Source organism: Argopecten irradians, chromosome 13 (genome assembly GCF_041381155.1).
Source record: "Argopecten irradians isolate NY chromosome 13, Ai_NY, whole genome shotgun sequence".
Taxonomy (NCBI): Eukaryota; Metazoa; Mollusca; class Bivalvia; order Pectinida; family Pectinidae; genus Argopecten; species Argopecten irradians.
In genome coordinates this window covers 22604285-22620236 of record NC_091146.1, presented here as the reverse complement: position 1 = coordinate 22620236, position 15952 = coordinate 22604285, and the positions used below count along the sequence as shown (strand labels likewise).

General features: G+C 33.6%; 1 protein-coding gene across 3 annotated transcripts in view; it reads right to left on the bottom strand.

Moving 5' to 3' along the window:
- The window catches only part of LOC138306214 (mothers against decapentaplegic homolog 4-like), a 29481-nt gene that overhangs the window by 11727 nt on the left and 1802 nt on the right, over positions 1–15952 (bottom strand). The window contains exons 2-7 of one of the 3 annotated variants that reach the window (XM_069246612.1): positions 8942–9248; positions 8031–8205; positions 7458–7487; positions 5942–6097; positions 4592–4771; positions 519–611 (exon numbers count right to left, since the gene is read on the bottom strand). In XM_069246612.1, the coding sequence (XP_069102713.1) occupies positions 519–611; positions 4592–4771; positions 5942–6097; positions 7458–7487; positions 8031–8205; positions 8942–9178 (871 nt within the window). In that variant the 5' untranslated portion in view covers positions 9179–9248. The remainder of the gene's footprint in view (positions 1–518; positions 612–4591; positions 4772–5941; positions 6098–7457; positions 7488–8030; positions 8206–8941; positions 9249–15952) is intronic. The other 2 variants (XM_069246613.1, XM_069246614.1) reach the window with 2 other exon arrangements.

The window sequence follows — 15952 nt, the reverse complement described above, 5'->3', positions numbered from 1 at the left end:
ACAAGACATTTCTTAGTAACTTTACACAAAGTAAGTCTGAAATTAACCTCTGCAGGGTACAATATATTTCTGATAGATAAGAGTGGCAGAGATGACAGATTTATGTGCCTTTGTATATCATAGCAGTTATCCAATTTCTTTGTTATTATAATTTTATTGTTTATAGTTTGGTTTGGTTTCATTAGGACATGCTAGGATTATTGTGTGGAAAAAAGCCAGAATACGCAGAGAAAACCACCAACCAGCGGTCAGTACCTGGCAGCTATCACAACCCAGTGGTGAAAAGCTTGTGATGATATGTCAAGACATCCATCATTACCTTTCTGCCACAACAGTCCCACAGATTGCTAGCTATTGTATTATTTGTTTGAGATTCTGCCATGATCTTTACCTGCCCACAAGACCATATATCTCTATATCAAGAGAGGGTAACTTGTATCAAGAGTGGATAACTCTGTTTCAAGAGCAAACAACTCTGTACAATGAGATACACACAGAGAGGAAAAGGAAACACTTACTTCTTGGAAACGGGCTTAGATTGGCCTGGCTAGAATGAGGTATTTGTGGGTAGTTTTCAGTAAGTGGAGATGACAATCCAATGCTACTGGAAGCTGAAATGTTGTAAAAAAAATCAACATGTTAGACAAATTAACCAGAAAATATCAGTAGCTATATGAGATCAAATAGTTTCCTATAAATAACTACTCTCTGGACAAGCTATCATAATTTGCTCCAATAAAGTACTTTTTTTCAATCAGGATAAAAAATAGCAAAAAAAAGAAAGATTGATGTTTTAATAAGACAACTGTTTAAAAAATATAAATTGCAACTTTATTTCTTTTTGTTCTATTACGTATTTTTTTTAATATAGAAATTATCATTTAAATCTCAATCTTACCAACGGAAACACAAAAGAAAATAATACTTAGTATCAATGTCTTCAATACTGATGCTGTAAATAGATTGCTTAGAGTAGCTAGTCAAGCTGTTAGAAGCCCGAGATTAGTCAGTCTAGATAAGCAGACAGTCAAACACTCCATTAGTTATTCTAGTTTATCACTAAGGAAATGATCCACAAACGCAATTTAAAACTTCCATGATAAACAGAAATAAATATGAGGGAAAAATAGAAACTGAAGGGAAGTTTGATGAGAAATGATGCAGTTGAGAACCCCTTAAAGCACTGTAATTGAGGATTTGTTCCGAATAGCTTATAACAACTATACATATATATATATAGCACCAGGAATCTAGCAGTCAATAAGAACTACATATCATTCAGATGAGTAAAAACTCTAAGTTTAGCATACAAAGTATCTTTGACATAGACATTTCCTTTAAACTGAAGTCTGGTTGTTGATTCTGTCAGTCATAATATATCATCATTTTTATTATATATCATCATTTTTATTATATTTTTTTTTTTTTCAAAATGATTTTTTTTTTCCTATCTAGTTTAAGGTTATTTATCAAAATACTGAAAGGTTATTGGTTTTTTGTAAAGCAAATATAAATGTAGAGGTTTTTTCATCTGGAAACGAGGCAATCATGGGAAAAATAAAAGTTTGGAATGCAACAGTTTTCAGGTCAGCAACTCAATTCCATCGATCCCAGCAGATTTGATGTAAAGGCTGTCAATAAAACTAGACATTATAGATATTCAAGAAGCAATAAAGATTAGGGCAGCCCCTTTGAATCTGAAGTCAATCTGAATAAAAATAAATTGAGGGGCGGGGTATTGTCCAATAATACAAAGTTCAACCAACTGAGGATTAGAAGCAGACCACTGCAGTAAAATATTAAAGCTGAAAGCAAAAGTCTTTGATCAAGTGCAGCTAGCATGGAAGCGTGTCAGTAAATAACTACACGAAATGCCACACACAAGTACAGGTGAGATTACACAAACACCAAAAGCTTCGGGACACAATGTTCTATGAGTTTGTTGAGTTATCTGCCTTTGTGTATGAAGGTATGAATTTGCTAGTACACAATTTCTATGTCAAAATAAATGGTGTTTATTAGTCACAAAATGTGTGAAGTTCCCTTCACAAACTAATGACCTAATAAAGCTTGGTCAAGGGCAGATAACTGCTTACTACAGGATATATGGACCACTAGGCTAGCTAGTACACATCTCCCAGAACATTACCTAGGTAGTATACAGTGAAGGGGTCTTAAATATGCATCTATCATCATCATTTACAGGGATAAGAGGAATATGGTATACCCGGTTATTTCAGCAGGTCAACATTTTGTGGTTAACAAATAAAACATTTTTTTTTTAATATGATTTTCGTGATTAACTATAAAACATTTTTTAAACAAAATTTGAAATTCATAATCTTGCATTATTAATTTGTATTGTTAACCTATTACTATCTTTTGCAATTAAAAATAATCTGGAAATCATGAAAAATGCCAAAAAATTACCTGGTATACACCTACTTTTCAATCTCTATTAATAAAACATTCATCTCCCAAGTCATATCACTAGAGGTATATGTATACAACATTTAGAGGATGGGCCTTCTATCAATAAAACATTTATCTTCAAAGTCATATCACTAGAGGTACATGTATACAACATTTAGAGGATGCCCCCTTCTATTAATAAAACATTCATCTCCCAAGTCATATCACTAGAGGTATATGTATACAACATTTAGAGGATGGGCCTTCTATCAATAAAACATTCATCTTCAAAGTCATATCACTAGAGGTACATGTATACAACATTTAGAGGATGGGCTTCTATCAATAAAACATTTATCTTCAAAGTCATATCACTAGAGGTACATGTATACAACATTTAGAGGATGGGGCTTCTATCAATAAAACATTCATCTTCAAAGTCATATCACTAGAGGTACATGTATACAACATTTAGAGGATGGGGCCTATAAAAAAACCATTCATCCCCTAAGTCATATCACTAGCAGTAGGTACATGTATACAACATTATAGTGGATGGATCTTAAGTAATAATTCCATTAATACATATCTATTGGCAGGTATATTTGGTTTATCAAAAGATTTTCATCAGCACTCAACAGAAAATAATATCCAATTTTGTTCATAAATTAGTTATGTACAGTAGTGATATACAGCATCAATTTTGAGTAAGGAATATATGCCTATCATTTATACCAACTATGATTGAAAGAAATTTGTGAAACCTGAAGTTTCAGAAATAATGGAGCTTTTAAAATTGCTTTCCCTTTTTTCCATTAACTTTGTTCAGACACTGTATATTTTTCTACAAATGGAATAGACAATATCTAATAGAGGTTTGGGTTTATTCAATGCCCAAACAACAAATAGCAAACTCATTTCAGAGAAAACCAGTTAAACTTATAAAAAAATCAAACAATATTTATTTTTCCCCTAAATATTATGACATGGGTTGGTAACATTCCATTAAACCATATCTATTTGAGGATGACATGGGTTGGTAACATTCCATTAAACCATATCTATTTGAGGAAAATATCTGTTTGTTTGTTTTGATTGTTTGTCATATAAACAGCCAGGGTCATTTCAGGCTGTGCAAGGCTGAGTGTTGGAGGAAAGCTATAGTACCAAGAGACAAACCATCGACCTACAGTTTGAGTCAGTGCATGGTAGTAGTTTTAGCTTGCTACAAACATGTACTCTAGAAGTGAATCGAGGGCTAAAGTTAAAATTATTGAAACATCATTACCACTGATCAGCCACTGCCTAGAAATATATATACAGGTAATATACCGTAATTTAATGGCATAAACAGATGAGGATATTACCATAGGCTAAATAATTGTTTATATACATGTACCATAGGTTAATTAACCATACCAGTTAGCCTAGTAAGCATGCAATATTGAAAGTTTCTTTTCTACTAATTGCAGTCCAGTGAACATACATAAAGATATTGCTTATTCAGTGCAAGCATAATCTTTTTTTCTTTTTAATTTCATGTAAAATATATTTCATCGTAATTTCTTTTCTCTCTCTAAACGTCAATGCTGCTTTCAGATCATTTACAAATATTCTATATATATATTTTACTAAAGCGTCAAAATGGATTTTACATTGCTGATTTTTGATTCCATGTACCTGAGGATGGCTAATAGGTCAGAGATTTAAAAAAGAAGAGACCTTTGCACTGGCTATATTAAAATCCTATAGTCTTTTGCACAAACATACAGAAACAAATCTCAATATATACATAACTTGGAAGATATCTTTATAATTTGAAAATTAGAGTGTTTGAATATAAACATTCAGCTTTTCCTTTCACAAATAATTTCTGTATACTTGTGTAAGTAATCTTTCAAATTTTCAAACTTAACATGTTTACTAACTAAAGCCAATAAGAAAAAAAAAAAAGATACAGAAATTTCCTGAATATATTGATTAATTTGCTTGAAATTTTACTGGGGAATCCTATGAAATTGATAGAAGAGGAACTTAGTAGATGATTTAGTACAGTTTGTACATAGCTTAGTTAGCTTAGGTCCTGTACCCCGACTGGCAGAGATAGGGCAACAAAGCAGGCAGCACAAAACAGCAACAAAGCTACACAAACAGAAAACACCGACACAAAAAATAAAACCTGAGGGTTGAGGCGATAGGGCCTGAGGGGACAAAGGAGTGTGCTGGATTGGGACAGAGACCGAGCCCGTGGGCCCCTGGGAGGGCCCGCCTCGCCCCCCTATGGTGTTAGAGTGCTGAGGAACGGTCTGATGGTGTGGCTGGTGCTGCCCACTGGACTGTGGGCTCGGTGAACCCTGACCTAGATATAAATAACCAATCAAATTAACACATGGCCACTTTGTGCAGTACTGTACAACATCCGACCAATCAAATAGAAGCAAATAAATTGCTGCAGAGATTAGAAAAAAACGAAGTTATGCTAAATATAATTTCTGAAAAATGAATTATATATATATATATCACAAAAGTGATAATGAATTATAATTGGATAAGAAAATTTTACAAAACTTCATATGTAACAAAATTGTATAAGCTCAATATAAACAAATATATATTTTATATTGTGCAAAACATTTAATATTCATAGCATCAACATATAGCAAAAAGTAAAAAACATTGACAGCATTTCAAACAATCCTCTGCTCAAATTGTCACAATGCAATAATATAGGATAAAACTTCATATGTAAGAAAATATGTAGAAAATGTGAACAACAATTACATCGCAAAGCCTCCCTTTGAAATTAAAATCAATAAGGAAAGAAAATGGGAAAGCAAAGTGCCACATATAACACATCGGTTGCTTAAACGAAACAAAAATCATTATTCGAAAAGAAACAAAATCATTATTCGAAAAGTTTAAAAGGAAATATTGTTTGTGCCCAAAATTAGATGATGACATGCTGGAACTGAAAAAAAAAAAAACTTGATTAGCCCTTTGCAACAACACAAGTTGATTGCAAACAGGGCCAATTCAGAAAATTGTAGTCCTACATTATTATGTATATTGGATTAAGGATAATGAAATAAACCGCCAGCACCCTAAAAAATTGTCACCAAGGTTAAAAGTTATAGGTGATGTGACATTTGCCTAAAGCTTACAAAGACTTATCACACCAGATGGTCAGAGGAAAGTTATTTTGAAACAACTGAAAGATTCTTTAGCAAGATCATATCGAGACATATATATAGGAGAGATATTTGCTCAGAGTCCACAAATTTAAATAAACCAAAATCATTTTTAGAAGATTTCTTAGAAATCTATATATAGAATAAGACATCTACATGTTTTTGACATGGCGTTTAAGAAATGCTATTAACTATCGAGGAAATCGTTATAGATATTTCATCAGTTAGGTGTAGTAATTATATATGTATAATAAACAAATTGAAATTCAATGCTGAAGTCTGTAGCCAACAATTTAAGTGAAAGTACCCCACCAACAGTGAGAGAAGAAGGGTTATCATACCGAGCGCTGAAGATGGAAGTCCTCGACTACTGAAGCTGTCCGAAGGAGGGTGTTGAATAGTCTGACAGTTGTCGCCCGCCTCGATGGCCGGGTGTTGATTACCTCCCTGGTATTCATCCTTCACTAGTCTGCTAGGGGGCGCTGTAATAATCGGCACTGTGGCATTGTTAATAGCAACAAGTGTATGCACCGGCATCTTTTATTTATTTGACTTTAAATTAAACTTAAAATGCTATTACTGGACACATGTCTTCACATGTTAAAATTTACTATGAACACATTCCGCCTCAGGCACATATACCTGCACATGTCACAAAACAGGCCATTCATAGTAGCACTCTAATGATATTTGATTTATTTCAAAAGAATTGGAACAATCTACAATATCATACTGTTTTTATCTTTCTATAGTACATTTCCTTTTCCATAGGAAATATTTTGTATTACCGGTACTGAATGTAAAGCTCATTATTTTTCTATTCAGCACAATTGTTTTAGTGACCATGTACCTGTTCATATCATAGAGAAAAGGTATCATTTTAAGTTCAAAATAATGATATGTAATGAAATTAATTTTAGCTTTTTTTTTTTTTTTGAAGAAAAGAATACAATAAGCAGCCTTTGATTTCTTTCTCCAATGGACTTGTTCAAAAAAATGGGGGATAATAATCTGACACTGGATTATCCTACAATTGAACTCAATTCTAATTGTGAAATAAAGATTGAGTTGAAAACTGAAATTAATATCATTTCCGGCTTATTGTCAAGTCTCAGAATGAAAATGAAATGAAATATAACAAAATTCATTATTATTACAAAGACATTCTTTACACCCAAACGTTCAATACATCATTATCACTGACAACATGATTACTGAAAGATATGTTCTTTTTTATTAAATGGGGAAAAATATTACCACTGCATCTACTTGGTTGACAACAGCAAAATTTAAATCAACATATTAATTATCACTTATAAAGATATTCTTATAAATAAGTCAATTCAAAAACACTTAAAGCTCAAACTCTTGCAAACTATATCAACCACAACAATCATTACATAGTACTGCTGTATGCAAACAAAAAGTGCAGGAAAGTGCAAAAAATAAAATCCAATGTTTCCCAGGAAAATAGTACATCAGATTATCATTCAAATTTTGTCTCTGAATTGGGAGTGAACTTTTGAATTTAACGCAACAAATTGCATGGATTTGAAAAACAAAAATATCTTTATCAGCGTCATTTCATTTGTTATCCTACTAATTTAGAAATTAACTTAATTACTTACGCACTTCAGGATATGCTACTATTATTTTTTCAGCAGAGAAGATGATACATGAAGAAATACATTGTTTGATCAAAACCAGTGAAAATCTAATAATGAAATTGCAGTTGGAAAACTTGGAACATTCCCTATATACTCATCATCTCCCCAAAAAACTGTAAAAAAAAAATCCCTTCAATTAACATATTGGAAGCACTGTCATTGCATATGTTTACACCTGATTTATACTTACGTGCATGCTGTATTGTCAGTCCTGATAAATCTACAAAAGAATCAACACTTCATTTTTAAACCTTTCGTTATAATAAGAACTATTCCAGAGTTATGTTTGGGAAATAAAATGCAGATGACGGTCGCACAGTGTTTAAGATGAGTCCCACAAGCCCTCCGCATTTGGGTCACAAGTTCGAATTCCATTAACCAACTTGCCAGGTAATGACTGCTGGTCTGACTTTCTTTCTCTCTCTCTGGGTTCCTGTAACTGCCTTAAATGACCTGAACCATTCATAGCATATTAAACTAATCAGACCAAAATTAAACAAGAATACATGAAATGGATAAAATAGTCTTGAAGAAAACCTTCATGCAAGTACTAGCCATCTCTGACATTCTAAAGATGTTGTGGATTGTGACAAATAAATATACTTTCAACCTCTTTTACATTAACACTGTCGACAACAGAGAATTTGAAGAGGGAGGGTAGATCCTGTCAGATCTGGTCAACAATAGTAGAGAAAGAGTCAGAGTATAATATATATTATGAAACATGTTTTATGGTGGGACAACTCTACTCTCTTAAATGTACCTATGCCAGGGGAGACAACTCTCTCATAATGGTAGGGGTTGACACAAACACTGTCCTGCTTCAGGTCAAATGCGTACTGGCAGAATTTAGCATGCTTCAACTCGTTCTTGTGTAGATCTGGCCATCTCCATATACGAGCGTAAATCACATGTGGAAACCCTTTCCTTCCAGCAACCTGAAACCGAATTTCAGATATAAGATACACAATCAAATTTTAAAGATGCTCCACCTTTAAATATGTACATATATACAACTATCCCATCCAGAATTATTGCTAACATACAATCTGATTTATATACAGATATTTATAACCACTCTGTTCAATAGAGGATCAGACAACATCCCAAAAGAGGTCTTGTTCGGAAGAACTTTATACCAAGTGCACTCCTGATCATGCATTTTTCTACACATTGCTACATCAATGGACAACACCATTTCACCCCAATATACATATACTATTTGCTTTGACGTGCTCTTTCGGCGCAATGACTATGTACACGAAAATAATTCTGACAGCATTTTCAAACAATTTCATCCCCTGAAATTTACTTTCAAAATTTTGCAGGCAACATTTGATTAGCCATTTCCAAAGGTCACCAGGACGTGACCCCTAATGGGATGTTGTCAGATCCTCTAATCCAACGTAGTGATAATAATGATCTGTATTTTAATCAGATTGTGCTAACATTGGGAGTATTTTAAGTAATCTTAAACAGAAAGAATTAAAAAGAAAAAAAATGAAGAGGTTTGATTTCCTCCAAACTATGATATTTGAAAAAGAATGTTCATCTGTTTTTATTAGATAAAATATTTTAGTTATCATAATTTACTTTAATCTGTCCTATGTAATGTAAAAAATAGTTAAGTGTTTCATTTTTCTATTCTCCTGCTACAGAAGATGTATTTTCTACCTGTAAACGTCCATCTAGTGTTCTTTGAATGGTAACACATTTAGTAGGATGAGCTCCATTCGTTGTAATGGCTGTAATCAAACTATCTAACTCATCCCTTTTTTCCTTCAGCTTTTTCACCAGACTCTCAATCGCTCGTTTTCCGAAACTCTCGCTCTCTCCTCCCTGTCTGTGACACATGAGACTGTGGACAATGCTCAGGCAGGCATCCGCCGACGTCGGGGCCTGAGACGACATGATCAAGCTCCTTGGTGACCCAGATCAAGAGATCTTTTGATGTCTACCAGAAAACTCTTAATCATAGAAACTGCAAGTAGATCAAGGCATAACAACAAACATAAACAGAAAATAATAAAATTTAATATATTATATATTTCATATTCTAACATATACATAGGACAGTTTCAAGGGACTATTTTCTTATTATTAATATACCCTGGATTTTGCATAACCTGTTTCACAGGTATATAGTAAACATATTATATGTAAAGATATTTTCAAATCTCAACAGAAAAGTTTCTTCACTGTCCATTCATGGATGTACTGACAATTCTTTATCTTATTAATGTAGATAGAAAATACCTGCCCGTTACCCTGATTAGGTGATTACTTATTAGTAAAGCTATAAAAGAAGCATGCTAGCTTAGCTGATAGACTGTACATGTAAAATTTTGTATCAACACTATTTACAACTAGGCTTCCATCAATGGACAGCATAGTATGATTTAGCATTGATCATAGTCTCTCACCGTCTGATGATTATGGCATCATGTTTAACTCTATTTTTTACGTCACTATCTAGCCCGAGATACTCTGGCCCAGACACCAGACATACACATGACATATATATGTCTGGTCTAGAGCCAGAGCATACTGCTACATGTATTTCATAACGCAGAATTCCATCGACACAACCCGTTTTGTATCAGGTCAGGTTATTTCCAATTCAGACTGCTTACAAAAATTGCCACTAAGAGAAGCACTATATATATATCCACATGTACAGCAATCCATTGTAATTTAATCACACATACATGTTATATTATATATTATGTCAATATAGTAGTTACTTTTCCGTAATTTCTCTCCTCGTTGTCAGCATTTTCTCATAGTATGCAAATTGTTTTTAATTGACGGATTGCTATATTTGAGTAGATAAATTATTAATTTGTTGGAAAGACCAAGCTAAGGTCAGTGTCGCTTTTTGGTGATCAGTCTGAATAGGAGATGACTCTGAATAAGAGATGACATGGCCCGATACCAAACGATGTCGGTGAATTCCACCCAGGTTTTGATATAGCAGTGCGCTCTGGTCCTACCCCAGACATCTATCTGTCATAATATCTAAGTCTGCATGGTGTAACGGAGAGAGTATCTTGAACTAGTATATCACTATCATCACATGATGGGACTTATCAACAATAAATCATACTTAATCTACGTTGTTTTGGTATGCAACATTGCATCCAAAAAAATATTTTGTAAAGTTGAACTTTTAACCAGGGTTGCCATCCTCCAGAGATGTCAAAGTGGGAGATCTCCCACCAAAGCATTGTTCAAAGTGGGAGATTTTGCACGGCGTCATTTTATCGACATTTATATGTTTGCACCACAATTAAAATATAACAAAACAACACTTGTTGTCTTCTGCTTATTTATCTTCCAAGCTGGTTTTGTAAGTATTTCAGTGCATTGAACAAATTCTTAAAAAAAAACTAGGATACCCTTTTAAAGTCATGGCTGACCATAACTTTCTTCTTTTAGCAAATTTCGGTACTTGTCATTCTTTCTTGGCCTTCTGAGTCAAATAATGACACCTCCCTTACAAAAAAATGCAAATACAGACCCCTCCCCAGAATCTAAGCATCCTTGTGACCATGATAGTTACTCTGTCTCTGAGAAAATGGCTGCAAAAGGTAGAAAAGTTACTGTTCCAGAGGTTGATTTTGAGGCTCTTTATCATAAATGTGGGTCTTGCCTACTATCTGTAATTGGTATCAGTTGATAAAGTGAGATTTTATGTATCCAAACATGTCCTTGGTGTTATGATTACGTTTTTATAAAGAGATATTACGAATTAAGAAATCCACTAATATGACTACTTTTTATAAAAAAGTTATGATTTACCATAACTTTTGGATTAGAAAAGTTATGGTTTTACATAACTTTTGTAAGTTGTGAATTTCCATAAACTTTTGCTATCAGGGAGCATTAATTGTAAGGTTCTTGTTACACAGAGAAATGTTTATTTTAAACCACTACTTGCTGACCATGGATCACTTGTATAGCTGTAAGGGGTGTAAGCCATTGCATGAATGAAGCATAGTTAGCATGCACAAAGATAATATGACGTACATCATTGCATCATTCTGACTTTGTTAATATCATAACATATTTTTTTCAAAGCAAGTAAGCTTTATTTATTTAGATTTTTTTTAAAAGGAGCAAGATTTTGGTGATAATACCGTATTTAATTTTCTATTCTGATTTAATTATATACATTGGAAGCATATGTAGGAAAATTGTTTTTCACTTTTATCAAACTCATGTAGTCAATACATATAGTAAGGTTATGATCAAAATTAGAATTGAAATGATTTATCAACAAGAGATCCCAGATGGATCTTGGCGCCCACCAAAGAATTATTTATGTCTGACAATGGAAAGAGAATCTTCTCTCTACTTTTCAAACTTTTACTACACATAACTACACACGAAATTTGAGAAAGATCCTTTGAGATATTTCACAATAACAATGAAAATTATCAAAATCCAAGAAGGCCATCTTGGTTGACCGATCGGTCCCAATATGCAATATGCACAACTAGGGCTCTAGGGGAAACTACAGATAAAATTTGAGAAGTATCCCTTCCGCCCGTTCTGAAAAATAGCGGTAACAAGGATGAAAAGCGATTTAAATAGCCCATCTGATGATGGTGGGCTAAAAAAGGAAATTATTTTACAAACACTCTCAAAATGTATTCAGATTTAATGCATCTCTTTTGTACATATACAATGTACCTTGCATCAACAGGCTGGAATGAATCCTTTTCAACGTCAATGGAAATTACAGAATTTATGCCACATAAGCAAAATGACTGTTCATATTGTCAACCTGATACCGAAAATTATCATGGCAAACATTCAAAGGTTTACTTAACCAACACCAGTTTGTGAACATATACAAAGAAAAAGTTATTTGGATTCATTGATGGAAATATCTGAAAACTTGTCTGAATATATTAGCTGTACTCGGTGATACCCCGACTCACAAAACAAAAGAAGATCCATATCACGGAAACAAAAACAAAAACGAACTTACGATATATACTAACATTCATAAAGACAATGAAAGGAATCAAAAGCAATTTTCAAACATTTTAGAACTTACACACTGTGATATTTCGAAGTACTTGCATGAACAAAATGAGCCACTTGTTACTTTAATTCATTCGCAAAATCTACAAATTAATTTGACATTTTTAGAGTGATATAACATTTCCGACAAGCGATACTACTGGAAAGTTTGTACCGACTGACGGAATTCTCATTTTGTAGGACTTGTAAGTTTACTCATGAATCTGACAATTCTTTCTTTGACAAACGGTAAGAATACTTTAGACATAATTGGAAGTTCAGATAAAAATCCTTCATCATCAGAAATGCCATTACCACCATCAGGGGATGTATTGTTTGTCTTTGACAATGCAAAAATGATCGGCAAAATCTGGAGTATCAAACCACTAGACAAAATCAAATCATATGTGATCACTGCTGTTGCAGCAATGGAGTTGGATGCAGAGATGAAGTTTGAATGTAAAATTTATCATCCAGCAGAATGGTTCACAACAGCAAAAGGTTCACAAACTGGTGGTGGGTTTGATTGAAGGTGAAGGAAGTATGAATGATGACTTAAAGACAATCCAATAGACCATATACGGTATATGTGACGGCAATCTTCGAACAGCTAACAGAGGAAAAAGATGGTACAATCAGATACAATTGACAAATTACTTGCCACAATTCAACAATCCAGAGATTTTAAGATCTGCTTGGACTGCAGTATTCTCCTTCCAAAATTTACTGTATTCACTGTAATTAGTGCCCAGGGCGCTTAAAAATTGTAACAAAGGGAGTGCTTATTAGTAAACCAAAATGTAAGTTGTGGACGAAAAATGTCAGCCATAAATTAACTCTCTCTGTATTAATGACTCATTATCTGTTACCGTTAATATACATATGCCTTTTTACCTTTGAGTTGCATTATTATGTCATTATTTACATGTAAACCGCTCGCAAGTTCCTGTGATATGGGATATAATTCTGATGTCAGAGGCATCACATGGTGTAAAACATAATTAAATCCATGGGATGGGGACGTTTATACAACTTCAACTCCTTCTCCAGAAAAGGGATGGACGCTTATAGGGGAGGGGCGCTAACTACGATGAATTCAGTAACTAAGACTAACATTGAAGATGGAAACAACGAGACCGTGAACAATAAATCTATTTCCTCATTCACACAAAAGAGACGGTCAACTTGGCTACTTTATCTACTAGATATGACCATGTGACAAACAATCATGAGGTGCAAGATATATGCATATGAAAATGATTTATGCTGTGCAGAGAACACTGATCCCAGATGACCTGAAAAGTTCATAAAAGTCATGAATCAATGAAGATAACAGACTAGAAAGGATAAGGCTTTGAGTTGATTTTGAAGAAGTCAACAAGACATCAAGTCTTGACTCTATTGTAGACCATTAGGATGTGGTGGGCACCAAGATCCCTCTGGAATCTCTTGTGATAATTGAAAGTACTGAAAGGATCTTTCTCAAATTTCATATGTAGTAATATGTAGTAAAGTTTGAAAAGAAGAGAAAAGATCTCTCTTTCCAATGTCAGACGTAGATCATTCTTTGGTGGGCGCCAAGATCCCTCTTGGATCTCTTGTTGAGAAATGATGGAGTCCATGATTTGTTTGTTTGATTACTTTAACGTCCTATTAACATCAAGGGTCATGTAAGGACGGCCTCCCATGTATGCAGTGTGTAGCTTGTGTGAAGTGCGTGTTTTGGGAGACTGCGGTATGTTTGTGTTGTGTCTTCTTGTATAGTGGAACTGTTGCCCTTTTTATAGTGCTACATCACTGAAGCATGCCGCCGAAGACACCAAGCAACACACCCCACCCGGTCACATTATACTGACAACGGGCGAACCAGTCGTCCCACTCCCTGTATGCTGAGCGCTAAGCAGGAACAGAAACTACCACTTTTTATAGACTTTGGTGTGTCTCGGCCAGGGGACAGAACCCAAAGCCTTCCTCACAGGGGCGAACACTCATCTCAAGGCCAAAAGTGAGGCGGTGCCAAGGGAGGCATTAGGAAAGATAAAGTCAGTTAGGAAGAAGAGAAAAGATAATATCCTAAATCTAGTCGCCTTTTACGATCATGCAATAGGGGCAGCAGGTACAATTATAACGCCCTACCTGCATGCAGGGCCATGGTCAGTCCATGAATGAAATATGTGATACACTTTGATAGTGCATTCAAATCAGATTTAAGAAACGATTCCAAATCATATATATAACCCAAACCACATTTTTTAAAATTCCAATCTCAACTGTAAAATCCAGCTATGATTATTTTCTTCCGTTTCTAATTTTCCTGATAATAGATCAAGTTAGAAGAAAAACACTACTAATGCTATGGTATATATTGAAGAAACTCTTCAAAATTAAATATATACCATAGTATTAGTAGTGTTTTCTCCACAACAAGTACTCTTAAGTTTTTTGTGAAGCTGATGTGTACCTTTTCAATTTCAGGAGCTTTATGAAATCCCTATATTTCACATCTATAACTCAAAACACTAATAACCTAAGAACATACTATTTCGATTAATTAATCACAACAACACTTAAATGTATCTCATATTAGGAAAACATGCACCATTATTGGGCAAACCGCCTAATTCCCCATGATAAAATAACATTGACAGTAATTAATGCAAACAACATCTAATTATTTTTATACGTACCAGTTCTATAGACGTGCTATCAAGCAATATCATACTCAACAGAAGACACCAAATCAAAATTGGAAATCATTAATTCTATTTGTTTTCTTTTCTAAATTGATCATTTTGTAAAAAAAGTAGAGATTTACCATCTTGAAATGAAGGTTCCGTTATTGATAATATAAAAAAAGTTTTAATGGAATTATTATATATATTCTATATTTTTACCTGAAAATGTAAGTTTTCAAGCTAAAACTTTCCTACACAAATCCATTTTAATCTTCAACTTATTTTTTTCATTAATATTTCCTATCATAGAAAGTAAGAACAGACTATAACTCACTCAGGTGTAAAACTTGACATGTTGGCCAGGTAATACAGGTAAATTTCAGAATGTTGGCTAAGTGAGAATGAATCTTATAGTGTACCTATAAAGTGGTCGTATCTGATAATCAATGATAACCGCACCATTGAACAAGGGTCAAGAGTTTCATTTTATATTGATTTTTATAACATATAGAGTACAGAGAATGATTGCATGTACATCACTCTTAACTATATTGATAATCAAGATGACTGGCTAAACTACCACAAATGTATAATGAATTCAACATATATGTATAGCAATATACATGCAACATGTGCAACACAAGACCAATATCCATCTAGGTTATAATATGCGTATCACAAATGATTTGAGAATTTTATCCTAAAAGTTTTTTAAAAACCACAATTTGTATGAAGGAATGAATAAGCATAACTTTCTAAAATAAAAGTTATGTAAAACCATAACTTCTGTATGAAGGTATGGAAAATCATAACTTTTTCTATAAAAAAAAGTTATGAAAAACCATAACTTAGTTGAAAGAATATAAATAATGACTGCTCCCCGATAGTGTGTTTGTTAAAAGATATGGATAATCATTACTTTTGTCAAAGTGACGATAAACCATAACTTTACCTATATGATAAAAGTTATTGTTAGCCG